Source organism: Anas acuta, chromosome 3 (assembly GCF_963932015.1).
Source record: "Anas acuta chromosome 3, bAnaAcu1.1, whole genome shotgun sequence".
Taxonomy (NCBI): domain Eukaryota; kingdom Metazoa; phylum Chordata; class Aves; order Anseriformes; family Anatidae; genus Anas; species Anas acuta.
Window position 1 is genome coordinate 86,383,126 of NC_088981.1, and position 14,449 is coordinate 86,397,574.

Genomic DNA, 14,449 nt, shown 5'->3' on the forward strand with positions numbered 1-14,449 from the left:
TTTGATGCTACTGATAATCAGTTATCAACAAGAGAGGAACTCGGCTTTACTTAAAACATGCCTGAGCAGGTATGCACATGGTCAGGTACTGCTACACAAGCTTTAATCAATCCAATACAGACAAACATAGCCATGGCTATAGCAGTGGCTTCAGTACATTGTGAGGCACTGAATACAGATCTGATATTCATGCCACAGTGCACACCTCGGTTTCTGTTTCCACTGTCACCTGCACCAATGTGCACACACCACAAGGGCAGAGTGCTCATTGCTCCACGCAGCATCACGCAGCATGCAAAGCAACCTGACCTGGGACAGAGCAGGCACTGGGCAACTTTCTAACCAGAATGCTGCCTGCTTGCATCCATCTCCTGATAACAACTAAAGTACAGCCATGATGCAGATGGGGAAACTGCCAGGGAGGAAGGAGAGTTAAATCACAGCCCTTTCCCCTCTGTGCGACTCAGAAAGCATTTACCTCCTGAAGAAAGCTGTGTTAGGAAGCTGTCTGGCTCCCGTGATAAAGCCCAGAGCATTGTCTCATTCCCAGCCAGTGAAAAATCATACAACAGGCTCTGGGGCATTAGGTAATCTCCCAGTTCATGCCACTACGTAATTATTTTGTTAGGAATCGAGCAGCCTTGGCAGATCGGGACCTCTTTGGTTTTGTAGCGAGTCTCCCTGTCCTGCAAGATTTTCCCATGTTCTCAGAGCTTCTGAGCCACCTCCCGCAGCTCCACTCAGCTGCGCCCAGAGGTGGCTACAGACATCCTCAAGCGAGAGCAGCAGGCAAAACATTTCCTTTATGTCACTGCTGAATTGCTGAAATGCACCACATTTTTCCATCCACTCAATGAATTTCAGTTATATTTAATGGTACAGCATTCCCATGTTTTTAGGAGCTAACCACGGTCTAACCGCTAGCAGGCAGCTTTGCCCTGCTGGGACCCCTGCCACCAAGGAACTGGACACTATCTCCCTCCTTCAGCACATCCCCGTGAGGGCCGACTTCAGGCATTAAATACAGCTCCCAGCAATTGCAGGTGGCTAAGTCCAGGCGTAGAAATAGGCTTAGCAAGGAGCCCACTACGATTACTCCACCTGCACTGAGCAGCACAGAGTAGAGGACGCTTCCTCCTGGCTCCCCACCTCTGCTCTCCGCAGCAGAGCAATAACCGGCACTGCTGCCACACGCCGTGGAGAGAAAGACCTGGAGCAAGCACAGGTCTCTGCTGCTGTGTGGGCTTTGCTAAAGACAACTCCCACGTGGGAGCCATGCCCTAGATGAAGAGGGAGGCAGGAAAAATTCAGGAGTCCATGCCAGACTAATCCTGAGGAAAGTAGAAGGGAGAAGCAAAAGAAAGAGAAAAAAAGTCACATGACATTTCAAGAGAAGGCCTCCTTCCTCATCACTTACAAAATGGCTACAAAGCTGGTGAAGGGCCTGGTGCACAAGTCCTGTGAGGAGCAGCTGAGGGAACTGGGGTTGTTTAGTCTGGGGAAGAGGAGGCTCAGGGGAGACCTCGTTGCTCTCTGCAGCTACCTAAAAGGAAGGGGTGGGGAGCTGGGGGTCAGCCTCTTCTCACAGAGATAGGACTAGAGGGAATGGCCTCAGGTTGCACAAGGGGAGGTTTAGGTTGGAAACAAGGTGACATTTTTCAGAAAGAGCAGTCAGGCACTGGGACAGGTTGCCCAGGGAGGAGGTGGAGTCACCGTCCCTGGGGGTGTTCAAGGAAAGGTTGGACGTGGTGCTTAGGGACATGGTTTAGTGGGTGACATTGGTGGTAGGGGGTTGGCTGGACCAGATGATCTTGAAGGTCTTTACCAACCTTTGTGATTCTGTGATTCTATAAAATCACTTCACACACACACAACTCCTAAAACTTGTGGTATATTCAATAAATACTGCACTGAAGAAATATACAGAAATACTACGGAAACAACACCCACATTGTCCAGCCTCCTTTTCTCAAAGTCCTTGGCATTTAGGACAATCCCACAGAAGAATAAAAGAAGACTGCAGAGCAGTGAGATGTCACCAGCATGAATGGCAGTGGGAATCAAATTCTTTTTAACAAGTTGCCACCATAACATTTTCACAGGTCTAATAGTCCTTTTAGCAAAGCAGATAGGTAGAACATGAGGGAATGGCACAAAGTTATACCAGGGGAATTTTGGACTGGACATTAGGAAAAGTTTCTTTACCATGAGGGTGAGTCAGACACTGGAAAAGCCCATCTGACGAGGTGGTGGATGTCCTGTGCCTGTCAGTATTCAAGAGACATTTGGCAATACGCTCAGGAATATGCTTTAACTTCTGTTTAGCTCTGAAGTGGTCAGGCGGTTCGGACTAGATCATCTTTGATCCACACATACAACAGCATCTTACATTCTTCCCATCTGATTGGCCTGGCCAAAACCCAAAAAACTTATGCTACCTGTTCCTGAGCTGGCAATATCAGCACTGGGCCTATTTATGTATGCCTTCAGAGGGGTTTTGCAAAAGATGACAGATGTATGTTCTCAGTGATTTGTTCCAAATAATCTCAGCACTACGCAGCATTTCCCCTAAATCACCTGACAGAGCTTGTGGTCTGAGGTTACATGCCCTACAGATATCCCAATCTGCTCTCTGCCACGCAGCCTGGCCCCAGTTATATCTATACAGACATAAACACTTCTGTTTCAGCTTCCACTCCCAAAAAAGGATTGAGGTTCCAGAAAAGTGACTTTATGACTTGGCATAATCAACTACAACTCATGCCAATATAAATGAGCACAACAGCAGTTAAGCCAGCAACTCATTTGTATAAATTCCGGTCTTTACCCTACATCCTAGCTTATTTAGCAGGTATCTATTGCTGCAAACAGACTTTTCACTTAACCTTTTCTACCTACATCCTTGTTTCTTCTTAGTCCTGCCAGGGAATGCAGGAATATAACTGGAACCACTCCGCACTGATTTACTGAAATGATGTCATGATCTTCTTCTGGCAGCCGTGTTCACATACCCAAGCTTAGGAATCGTTTACAGAACAGCAGTTTCTTTACAGTGGTAAATGGATTTTTTTTCTCCCAAGGAGTCTATTTCAAAAAAATCATTTTAACATCAGAGAAATAAAAAAATGCTCTTCAATGTCCTTCCAAATTTTTCTTCCTATTTTTCTTCTCTTTTCTGAAGAAAGAAAGAAGTATAACTACCAAGAGCTAAACTGCCCAGGGAGTGAAAAATCTTTTTTGGTTCATAAAAGAAGGCCTACAAACCTGTTGAGTTTCCAGGTTTCCTTAAATGTGTTATACACCTCATCTATTACCCTAAATTAGCACCAAAATTATCACTGGTTAGTTACACAAGCAGCCCAAAATACACGGACTGAGCCACTGCTGTTAAATTATGGCTAAATTTGGGTCAGGCATTAGACGGAGGTACAACACCACACTCAAACAGATGCATTACGGATTGCTGGTGGACATCAGGACAGACATTCAGGGCAGACAGGCAGGCTCTTCTCATTTCTTTCTACACTTAGAGCCTAATTCAGATATCTAACTCTCTGCTCAGTTTTCTGACATAAAACAGCCATCTCAGTAGATGCCACTATTATTATCACTTTCAGACGAGCGGTCAGAGAGGCCAGCTGCAAGAACACAATACTTAAAACCCTCTGCGGTTTATCTGAAACACTGCACGCTGGGTAGGAAAAAGGGAACAGCTTCATATTTCTAAAACTAAATCATCTCTTTAGTCAAAGGGCTTCTTACAGCTACCATCCCAGGCACTGAACCACAAATACAGGCTCCTTTCAACTCTTTCCTGAGACCAGCCTATAAGAGCCATCCACGGACTTTTTGTCACGCACACTCCATATCACACAGAATCATCTAGGTTGGAAGAGACCTCCAAGATCACCTAGTCCAACCTCTGACCTAACACTAACCAGTCCTCCACTAAACCATATCCCTAACCTCTACATCTAAATGTCTTTTAAAGACTTCCAGGGATGGTGACTCCACCACTTCCCTGTGCAGCCTGTTCCAATGTCTAACAACCCTTTAGGTAAAGAAGTTCTTCCTAACATCCAACCTAAACCTCCCCTGGCGCAACTTAAGCCCATTCCCCCTCGTCCTGTTGCCAGGCACATGGGAGAATAGACCAACCCCCACTTCACTACAGCCTCCTTTAATGTACCTATAGAGAGATATAAGGTCACCCCTGAGCCTCCTCTTCTCCAGGCTGAACAAGCCCAGCTCCCTCAGCCGCTCCTCGTAGGACTTGTTCTCCAGGCCCCTCACCAGCTTCGTCGCCCTTCTCTGGACCCGCTCAAGCACCTTGATGTCCTTCTTGTAGCGAGGGGCCCAAAACTGAACACAGCACTCGAGGTGCTGCCTCACCAGAGCCGAGTACAGGGGGACAATCACTTCCCTAGACCTGCTGGCCACACTGCTTCTTATACAAGCCAGGATGCTGTTGGCCTTCTTGGCCACCTGAGCACACTGCTGGCTCATATTCAGCCGACTATTCACCAATACTCCCAGGTCCTTCGCTGCCAGGCAGCTTTCCAACCACTTATCGCCCAGCCTGTAGCGGTGCTTGGGGTAAAATAAATTTATTTTCTTTCTACAGGAAACAAAAAGAGAAGGTCATATCCATAGTGGACACACAAACAGTACGGCTCCTTACAGAGGACTCAAGCACAGAAACCAGAGACAGAAAAAAAAAAGAAAAAAAAAAAACTTAGGTCCACAAATGCCAACAGGACATGAATGCACAGCAGCCCCAGCAGTGATAATCACAGACTTATTCTCCAAGGATGAAAAAGGTGACGCTGCTCAGTCTCTTGGTAATACTGCACCTATCCCCTTGTGGTGCATACTGAAGCTCTTTGTGAATCCTCTGGAGAGTTACACAAATGGCTTGATATATCTGGAGATTAAAATATAACCCAAAGCCAGAAGTGTACCCCAGCACATCCAGGTTAGGAATGTAAGTAACTTGTGTCCATTTCAGCATGCTTTTTTTTCTTTTAAGTTACTTTTTGGAGGCCTAGTGGTGTCCCCCAGAACCTGTATCTGAACCTATCGCTGCCTACCACATCCAAACAACTTCATTCCCGGGTATTATCTATTTACAGCTGCTACTTAGGAAGAGAAGTTTCGAACATTACAGAGGAAATTTTGTTGATGTCAGACCCAGTCTATGAAAGCATGCGGCCAATTCAAAAAAATCTCAGACTTAAGCCTTTACGCAACTAAATGGGAAATTAATCTCATTCATTTACTCTTCCCTTGGCAATTATACACAAATATGCAAACACAGGGGCCTCTGCATGCCCGGCTTTCAAGGCACTGTTGGACATCATTATTTCATGGACACCACAATGGATAATAAACACAAAGCCACTATTGCTGCAATTTAGAACAGCTGCAGTCCTTACTCTGATTTGAAACAGAGGGAAATCATAACAGGACAAACTGTGGCCAAGCCTGTCTATGCCAGAGGCTTGGTGGTATTACTACCACCCTCGTGCCATTAATTGCTTCAACTGGAGTAAAATTTCAAAGTCAGGTCACCTTTCAAACTCATTCACTGAAAAAGAAAACACTCAAGTACTATTTAAGCTTCCTCTAAGAGGCAGTGAAAGAAGAGGGTTTGTTTTTACATTGGTTTTCTTCCATTTTCTGGAAGGCATTCAGAGTCCGTGAGGACAAACCCACATCATTTTTCTGAGACCACAAAATTATTCAGATATATAAAAATATTACCAGAGACTTCTTTCATCAATAAATGAAGGCAATACAATTCCCTTACCCTTCAAAAGAAACACCTGGGCCTCACAGCTGCACCTCCAGGAAAATGGAGAAGTTGGGGATAAGGGGGTCAGTCACTCTGGCCACATTTTCTGTGCAGACACTTCTTTGGACTGCAGTAAATCTGGATGAACCAGCATCATCTCTTCCCATGAGCTATGCAAACTCTGCAGACAGGATCTCACCTCTGCCTTCACAAGTAGCCAAGGACAGCACAGGATCCAGCACCACTGCCAGTGCAGTCGAGAGTCATTTGAAAAGAGAAGCCACCCGTGTACAACCCATGAATTTCCCATTTCCTACTTCTGCAGGTGTTTCTATACTCCACAGCACTTCAGCTTGGATTTTTTTTTTTTTTGCTCAGACACTAAAGACATCACCCTAGACCCATTTCAATACCCACTCTCAGCTCCCACCCCTTTCTCTTTAAGGCTACCTTCTATCTACCTGAGGGGTAATAACCATGTGTATAGGTCACTTCTCACAATTCACCCCCATTCCTCCAATCTCTCCTCAAATGTTATCCAGAACATGAAAGAGACTCCCAGGGATCAAACCAAAAGTTTATTTAGCTCAGGGTCCTGTCTCCGGCAAGGGTCAAGGACAGACCTCGAAAAGCATAAAAACCACAAGTACACGATTACCCTTCCTTGGGTACTCCACCAGCCTATGTAATTTAAGGCTCAGGACCTGAAAAGCCAAAATGAATGTCTTTATACCAGACCAGCCCTTGATCGACTTTTGTCTCATGAATCTGTGCAATCACATTTTCCATCCACCACACCCAGGATATGAAGCTCCACAATTTATTTCCACCTCACATGAAGGCCCACCTTCTTCAATCTGGTTTGAACTCGTCTCCTTGAGAGATCTTCTCAGCTCTCCTCTGGAATTTTTGGTTCATGCTCCTTTAAGAGCACCCAAAAACACAGAGCACCCAAAAACACATTCCCCAGGATGGCTAATTAGAGCTGTGAAAATAACTAGAATACTTTCTCATAGCTTACAGAAAACATTTCTGTTATACATTTTAGTACAGCGTTTGCCTTCTTTTTTTTTGAGCACCACAGTATTACTCGAAAGCTTTCACCTTAGAGTCCCTTCACGCCACCCCAAGCACACGCACTCCCTTTTTGGAGGACTGCTGCTGCCTAACCTTGTTCCTCACCCAGTAAACTCTCACTCTTTTACTCTTCAACAAGAGCAGAACACTATAGCTGCCCTACTGAGTCACATCCTAGTTTTTTTCCACTAATCATTTACCAAACTGCAAAAATGAGTTTGAAATCTAATCCTGCTTCCCAGCACCCCGCCACCCCCTCACCAGTTTAAGAAACATTCCTCCTTTTGTCACCCACGTCAGTACTATTGAACAGTGCAGTTCCAAGGCAACCTAATTCCCGTTTGAGAGTGAACCACTTGGTCCTCTTTTGTCAATATTATTTTTCAACCAGACACAAATGCACGTTTTCAGAGCTCCATGCTGTCCCTGCTTCCCCCAGCCGTTTTACCAAAATGTCACACCACACAGTGTCAAAAACCTTACTAAAGTCAAGATATGGCCCTATCCTGCAGATATATTGGGCCTAAAAGCCTACTTCACCCAAGTGCTCTTTGACCTGTTTGTCCCCTTTTGCTGCCTTACTTCCTCGCCCTTGTGCACTGCAGCTCCTTGTGTTACGGGCTGGCTCACAGCTGATCCTCTCAGTGAAGACTGAACGCATATCTGCCCCTCAGCATCGCCGACCAGTGCCCGGCTCATCTTAGCCAGGAACAAGCCACGCTCTTTGCCAATCTTCCTAACACAGTATTTAAAAATCCTGTCTTATTATCCTTTACTTTCTTTCCTGTTCATGGCTTGACCTTTCCAGTTCTGTCCCTTCTTACCCATGCTACTCTTTTATGCTCCGCCTTTGTAATCTGATCTCATTTTCAATTTATACACACTTTTTTTTCTTCATTTTTCTGCTATTTTTTGGTCAGTATTAAGATTGTGTTTAGTCACTCTATTTTTAACCCTTCTGCTGTGTTAGGGTAATGTGCACATATCCCTTTAATACGAACCCTTCAAGAGATTTCTCCCGCTGCTTCCCTTCCTTCTTGTTTCTGAAATCCCATTGTTTATTGGCATCACTTTCCTTTCTTTCCAAATTCACAGCCTTTACTTTGTGGGTTTTGTTTCATTTTGCTCCCTTTCCTAAAAGCTGTAAAGCCCTTTCAGCTCACACATGCAATGGACAATCGCACGCTAACACGTTACTGTTCACTTCTCCGTAAAGAAATTCCCCACTGCCATCATTCCTGCCATGGCCAAGTTATTCCATCCCATTTCCTTCCCAAGTTCCCATGAAATAGTCTGCAGCACTTGGTCTGCCTCACTGTCCTTGGCTGGGTACCAGTGAAGGATGTGGTGACCAGAATGACTTCAGGCAAATCCATGAAGCCACAGAAGGACTCTCTCCCTCAAGCCTCAAACACCACACAACCAATTGTCAGGAATTGGATGGGACTGGTATTTCCATTTCTCTGCGATCTATGCAATGGGTTTGTTATCAGTAAACTAAGATGGATTCAACAACAGCCATGGAAACCTGTGTTTTTTCTTGCATGTATTCCAGAAAGATGAAAGCACATAAGAAAGTGCCATCTTCTTTACTAGCTGCCTTGCCTCTGGATCCAGCCCCAGCACCTCCTTCCCCAAAACCTTTCCTTGGTTCCAATTTTGCATCAGTTACCTGTGCGTGATGAATATTTGACAACTTATTTTTCATGTGGAGTATTTCACAAATGTTTGGAGGTGGAGAGTACGCATGTGAAAACATGGTGCTCCTGCTCTCTTGCTGCTTCGCTTTTCAGGTGGAATTACAAAGGAAGGAGTTGTCCCACTGAACTGTCAGCAAAATCCTTTACCCCACAGTCCTACATTTTCAGGATGGATTTTGTAGTCACCAATGAGCCAGTCATTTCATCCTGAAATAAGGCACAGAGGCAACTTAACAAAAGGGACTGGCATGCCTAGGCCATTCATTCTCGTTTAGCTGTTACTTTACTACTCGTGTTTTTCACTGTTTCACATACTAACACAGTCAGAACCATATTATTAAGCATGCAAAACATGCCTGCTGGTAAAAGCAGAATTTCCATTGTCTATAGGGATGATCACTACATGTCTGTACTTGACAGACATTCTCCCAAAGTCTGTCATGTTTCGTAAATCCTGGCTGAGTGTTTACCACGTTCTACTTCAGAGTTCCCTCTGTTAACAAGTTTGCTGCAATGTAGAAGAAATGTAGAAAAACAGAGCAAAGTAATTAACATTTACAAGCAATTTACAGGGAACCCAAATTATTTTAAACCCGCTTCTTCAGTTCTCAGAGTACTTCTCACTCACCATGCCTTAAATACATTGCATTGTGCATTAAGTACCAGCTTTAATCAAACCTTACTCTTAAGAATTAAAATTGTTCAAGGAGTCAGGTAAATGATGACACCTCATTATACATGAAAGCCTTTCTTTAATTAGTTCTTTTTCAACTTGTATGTTACTTACTTTTTCCAAATCATTGCAGCACCAATAAAGAAAGCAGACTGTTCAGAGGATCTCTCAGTTAAGGTACAAGGTTTTCTCATACACTGATACATACTGCAATGCCTAGGTAGCAAATCTAGCACGTCAACACTTCTTGCCAATTCAAATTACGTCTTTACTGATCAATCACTGGTATTGGTATAGGCATGGTAAGAACCACCCTTCACTGTAATCACAGAAAATCAAGCCATTCATGCACAGAATTTAACTTGCCTGTCTGTTATTCCCATCATTTTTATTTGTTGACCCAGAAAACCCAACAGCTTGGATTGCATGAAAGCCATTGTTTTCTTCTGCAGTCATTTTCAATCAGCGTGAGGATCTTTCTGATATTGCATCCCCACAGAAAATGTGTCAAGGCCTGACATGGCACACACAAGCAGCTTTAATTACTGCTTTTGTGTTTTCCTTGAGTCCACTGTAGATAATGGAAGCCTATTCTCTCCTGGTTACACACTGACAATTTTTGCTACATTTGTTTACACAGAGTTTATCTGTAGCAGTAACACACCGCTTGCAGACATTCAGTGTGTCTCTCTTCATTACAATTAATCAACTTCATTTCTGTACCAAAACACTGGTCTTCAAGCTACCTCCCTTGCTACGCTTGGATTCTGCTATGTAGAGCCGAGCTTTAAGTACCTGCACTTGTTTAAATGCACATGCACACACAGACTTCCTCACTTAGACCAAGGAATATAAATTTGCCACTTACTAATAAATATAATAAGTAATTATCTAAAGTTTTGTATATATAATAATAATCATTTATGTGTTGTATAAAATAATCACTAATTGTAATCCCTTTGTTACTTGCAAAGCAGGGGAGAGGATATGAACCAAGCTCCATTCCTGCAGTCTTTCTCTAAAGGTCAGTTTTCCAAAAATTGCTCAAAAATGAAAAGTCCCCTTCCTGTGATGTTAAACCAGTGATTGTTTGATCAACCATTAAGCACTCTATTTTTAATGTAAAGCAAGGCAAGAGTTATGTTATATGAAGAAGAAAATAGCTGTGCCTCTCATTCAACAAGATTGTTTTATGGAACTAACTCAGAAATTTAAACACAATCACATGCACCACGCTAAGCTGCTGCTAGAGGACCAGAGCACATCCTTTAAGCAACCACAGATGCACTTTGTCAGACAGGTACTTAAAAGCTCTCATGCTTTGGTACTTGGCTGAGCTCAGCCTGCAAGATTAAACAAATAAAAAAAGTTGTCCTCAGCCTTTAATTCCCAACTCTGAACCATCTCAGTTCCACCAGCACAAATGTTTGCACACCAAACCAGGGAAGCCGTCTGCCTAAAAAAGTGTTCAACAAAATAAAACTATTTTAGATAGGTTTTTCAAAGCAGTAAGCCACCTGCTTTTGCTGCTGCCCCGCAAGGAAAAATACAGAGCACAATTCAGCCACCTTTGGCAACACAGTCACTGAATGATGTGCTCTAACCAAGGCAGGCAAGCAGTCACAGCTGCCTGGATATTTACCGCAGTCAAGAACTGTAGGTACACCCTGCCTCCTTTAATCCTTATTTTGCACAGACACGTGGTAAAAACACTTCCCAAGCTCATGTGCACCACAGGAATACTAATACCTCTGTATCAGCCACTCTGTGTAACCTAACAGGCCCAAATGACAGATAAAGCAACATTTTCTGGGCACTAATATATGCAGCAGTGATGTCATTTAAAGAAGATTCTGTGTGCCTGGAGATATTTGGATTTTTGCCTTCAACTGCAGCAGCTGGCCTAATAAAACCTCCCCAGGCCTTGCTTCAGTTAAATTCTCAGACTAGCATAACTACAGCACTATTGCTACACATTTTACCTTAAGATCATTTTATTCTTCAGAAAACAAGCTAAAGATTTAAAGTCTTATTTGGACAGAATGCTTTCCCTCTCAGTAACTCTATTCACAATTGATCCTGTAGCATCTGAGGATACACACCCTCAACACCACATCCTCTGTTACAGGGCAGTTCCCTTGCTCCTGACCCTTAACAGTTCTGCTTACATACTTGTTCACAGAGAAAAAATGACTAACAAATTATATCACTTGACTTCTAAAGAATGGATGTTCACATACAATTTTTTTTTCACAAGCAGAAATACACTGTATGCTCAGTACCATTTTTTTTTTTTGCTGTTCCATTCATCAAATTATATATATATATATTTTAAAATTACATAGAATGTTAAGGATTAACAGTAAGCATAATCAGTATATGCACTTTAAGTAACACACTTGCCACATCTTGAATACTACATTCAGTTTTAGACCCCTGTCAGCCAGAAGGACATTGAGGTGCTGGAGTGTCTCCAAACAAGGGCAACAAAGCTGGTGAAGGGTCTAGAGAATAAGTCTTACAAAGAGCAGCTGAGGGAGCTGGGGTTGTTTAGCCTGGAGAAAAGGAAGCTCAGGGAAGACCTTATTGCACTCTACATTTACCTTAAACGAGACTATAGTGAGGCGGGGATCAGCCTGTTCTCCCAAGCACCAAGTGATACAACAAGAGGAAATGGCCTTAAGTTGCTCCAGGGGAGGTTTAGGTTAGATATTAGGAAAAATTTCTTCACTGAAAGGGTTGTGAAGCATTAGAACTGGCTGCCCAGGGGAGTGGGTGAGTCACCATCCCTGGAGGTATTCCAAAGACGCGTAGCTGTGGTGCTTAGGGACATGGCTCAGTGGTAGATTTGGCAGTGCAACATTAATGGTTGGACTTGATGATCTTAGAGGTCTTTTCCAACCTAAAAGATTCTATGATTCTATATACTCTTTCCTCTGTCTGATACAGTGCTACGCCTCTTACTGTTCATCTACTGTTTCCTCTAACATCAGCAACTCAGTTTTCAAGCATCATTCCATAAGCTAGGCAGGCATATAGAAAGCTTCAGCCTTCTACACAGATTGTCAAGAGAGGTAGGCTCTCTTTGAAGCCTTTGAAATGGAGGTGTGATGCTTACAATTAAAGCATCTGCATTAACTAATTCCTTAACTGAAATATTAGTTGGCAGCAGCAAGGAGAAAGTTCACTATAGCAGTGTAGATTTTTCTAGGACCTCATCCTGTCCCAACTCCAGTTTTGGCAAATAAAATGGGTGTCATTTATATTGCTTCATACTAAGAGCACTTTGAAAGCTGGCTTATCCAGACAGAAGATTTTCTTTCCTGTGAGGGCTGTTCTCAGGGGATACATTTTTATGCTTCCGTTCACAGCAGGAGTTTCCAAAAAGCAGCAGTGACCAGGATGTCTCAGTCCTCCAACTACTCAGACCTGCCACAACGTCCCCTAACACCACAACGGGGGCATAAAACTAGATCAGGCTGCTCTAGGGTTTACTTAGCTTCAGTCCCCCAAGCTGACCCACAATTCAGTTCTTGAGCCTTAAATTTTTTTAATTCCACAACCACAAGAAGCTTCCAAGTGACAGCATTTGAAGGTGACCCCCGCTTTCTTCTTGAATTCAGGTTCTCCTTTTCTTAGGGCACCAGCAGCAGCTGTGCCCAGATGCTCTATCAAATTGTTCCACACTTACCATCCTTTCACATGCTCCTAGCTTGCACCTTAACAGCAAGTCTTTCGGTGAGACAGGTGGCTTCTTCACCATCGTCTTTGGTGGCCTGATGACACTGACCAGAGTGCCTTTGGGCACCTCAGAGATCCCACAACACTTCACCAACATCTGACTATTTCTACAGTTTACAATGAGTTGGGACACCCACACAAACCCCTCATTATCCACCTGCACACACAGCCAGCAGCGCACACGACTGCCTTCCCATTACAGCACCCCACTAGGTAACACAAAAAGTCTGCATTTTAGTACCATTTTGGAGCCGCGATACTTTGTGGAAGAAGTGGAAGAGGACAGCACCGCTACCCTACCTTTCTCAAAGACCATTTCCCTGCTCAGGATGGTCTTGTTGTCTCTGGTCACCTCTCCCCTCACGGTAACCTGCGGCGGGCTGCCCGGCAGCAGAGCCACCCCGATGGTCATGTTTGCTCCGGGTCTGATGTTCCAGGGGACCATCACCAGGAACCTGGGTCTGGAATCACAGAACCATTAAGGCTGGAAAGCACCTCCAAGATCACCTGCTCCAACCACCCCCCTACCACCAGCGTCACCCACCAAACCCTGTCCCTAAGCACCACGTCCAGCCTTTCCTTGAACATCCCCAGGGACGGTGACTCCACCACCTCCCCGGACAACCCGTCCCATTGCATTTGGGTTGGAAAAACCAACTGGGCAGAGGGAGAAAGGGCGGGGAGCGCGGTGTAGCCCCCAGCCCTCCTCCCTCCCGAGCCGCGGCCGGGAGGGAAGGGGGGGGAGCGATGCCTCCGGGGCACCCCCGGGGTCCCCACCGCCGGCCGGCTCCCTGCCTGCCCCCCGGCCCCACGTACCCGGCCTCGGCGGAGCCGCAGAGGAGGAAGATGAGGAGGAGGAGGCGGCTCCGCGCCATGTCGCTCCGTCCGAGCTGCCCGGGAGGCGCCTGGCCGGGCGCGGAGGGCGGGGAGAGGCCGCCCGGCCCCGGCCTGACTCACGGCCCGGCGGCGGCGGCGGCGGCAGCCGCAGGAGCGGCCCCGGGGGCGGTCCCGAGGCCGGCACCGGGGGGCTCGGCCCCGCCTGCAGCCCCCGCCCGGGCGGCGGCGGCTCCCCGGGGCTGGAGCCGGGGCTCCGGGGGCGCAGGGCTCGGGGGAGCCGGGGCTGGTGGGGCGCTGGGGGCTCTGCCCGCTGGCTGCAAAGTGAAGTCGGGTCTCAAGGCGCTGTCGGGCGCAGGAGAAGCTCGGGTGAGCTCCAGCTGCCGTGGGATGTTGTGATAACTGTGTGGGCTAGGCACGGCTCACAGTGATTCATCTGCAGCCTCTCTGGCGTTCAGAGATTCAGAAGGAGGCGTCAGAAGTGCCGCCTGGCACTCCCCGTGTCACACGCACCGCACCTGTAGTCCCAAGGAGAAACCTCTCTTCGTGTTTTGTTCTTAGGGAAATCACACGTGAGCCGCAAGCACCATGAGCACACGCACACGCCCCGCTCTAACAGTCTCTCGGGCG

The 14,449-nt window shown here is 45.7% G+C and overlaps 1 protein-coding gene across 1 annotated transcript in view; it reads right to left on the reverse strand.

The window, feature by feature from the left end:
* CD109 (CD109 molecule) overlaps nucleotides 1-13,988 on the reverse strand; it is an 80,930-nt gene extending 66,942 nt beyond the window's left edge. Inside the window, exons 1-2 of the mRNA XM_068678164.1 lie at nucleotides 13,802-13,988; nucleotides 13,286-13,446 (exon numbers count right to left, since the gene is read on the reverse strand). Of these exons, the coding sequence (XP_068534265.1) occupies nucleotides 13,286-13,446; nucleotides 13,802-13,860 (220 nt within the window). The 5' untranslated portion in view covers nucleotides 13,861-13,988. The remainder of the gene's footprint in view (nucleotides 1-13,285; nucleotides 13,447-13,801) is intronic.
* Between the last annotated feature and the right edge of the window lie 461 nt (nucleotides 13,989-14,449).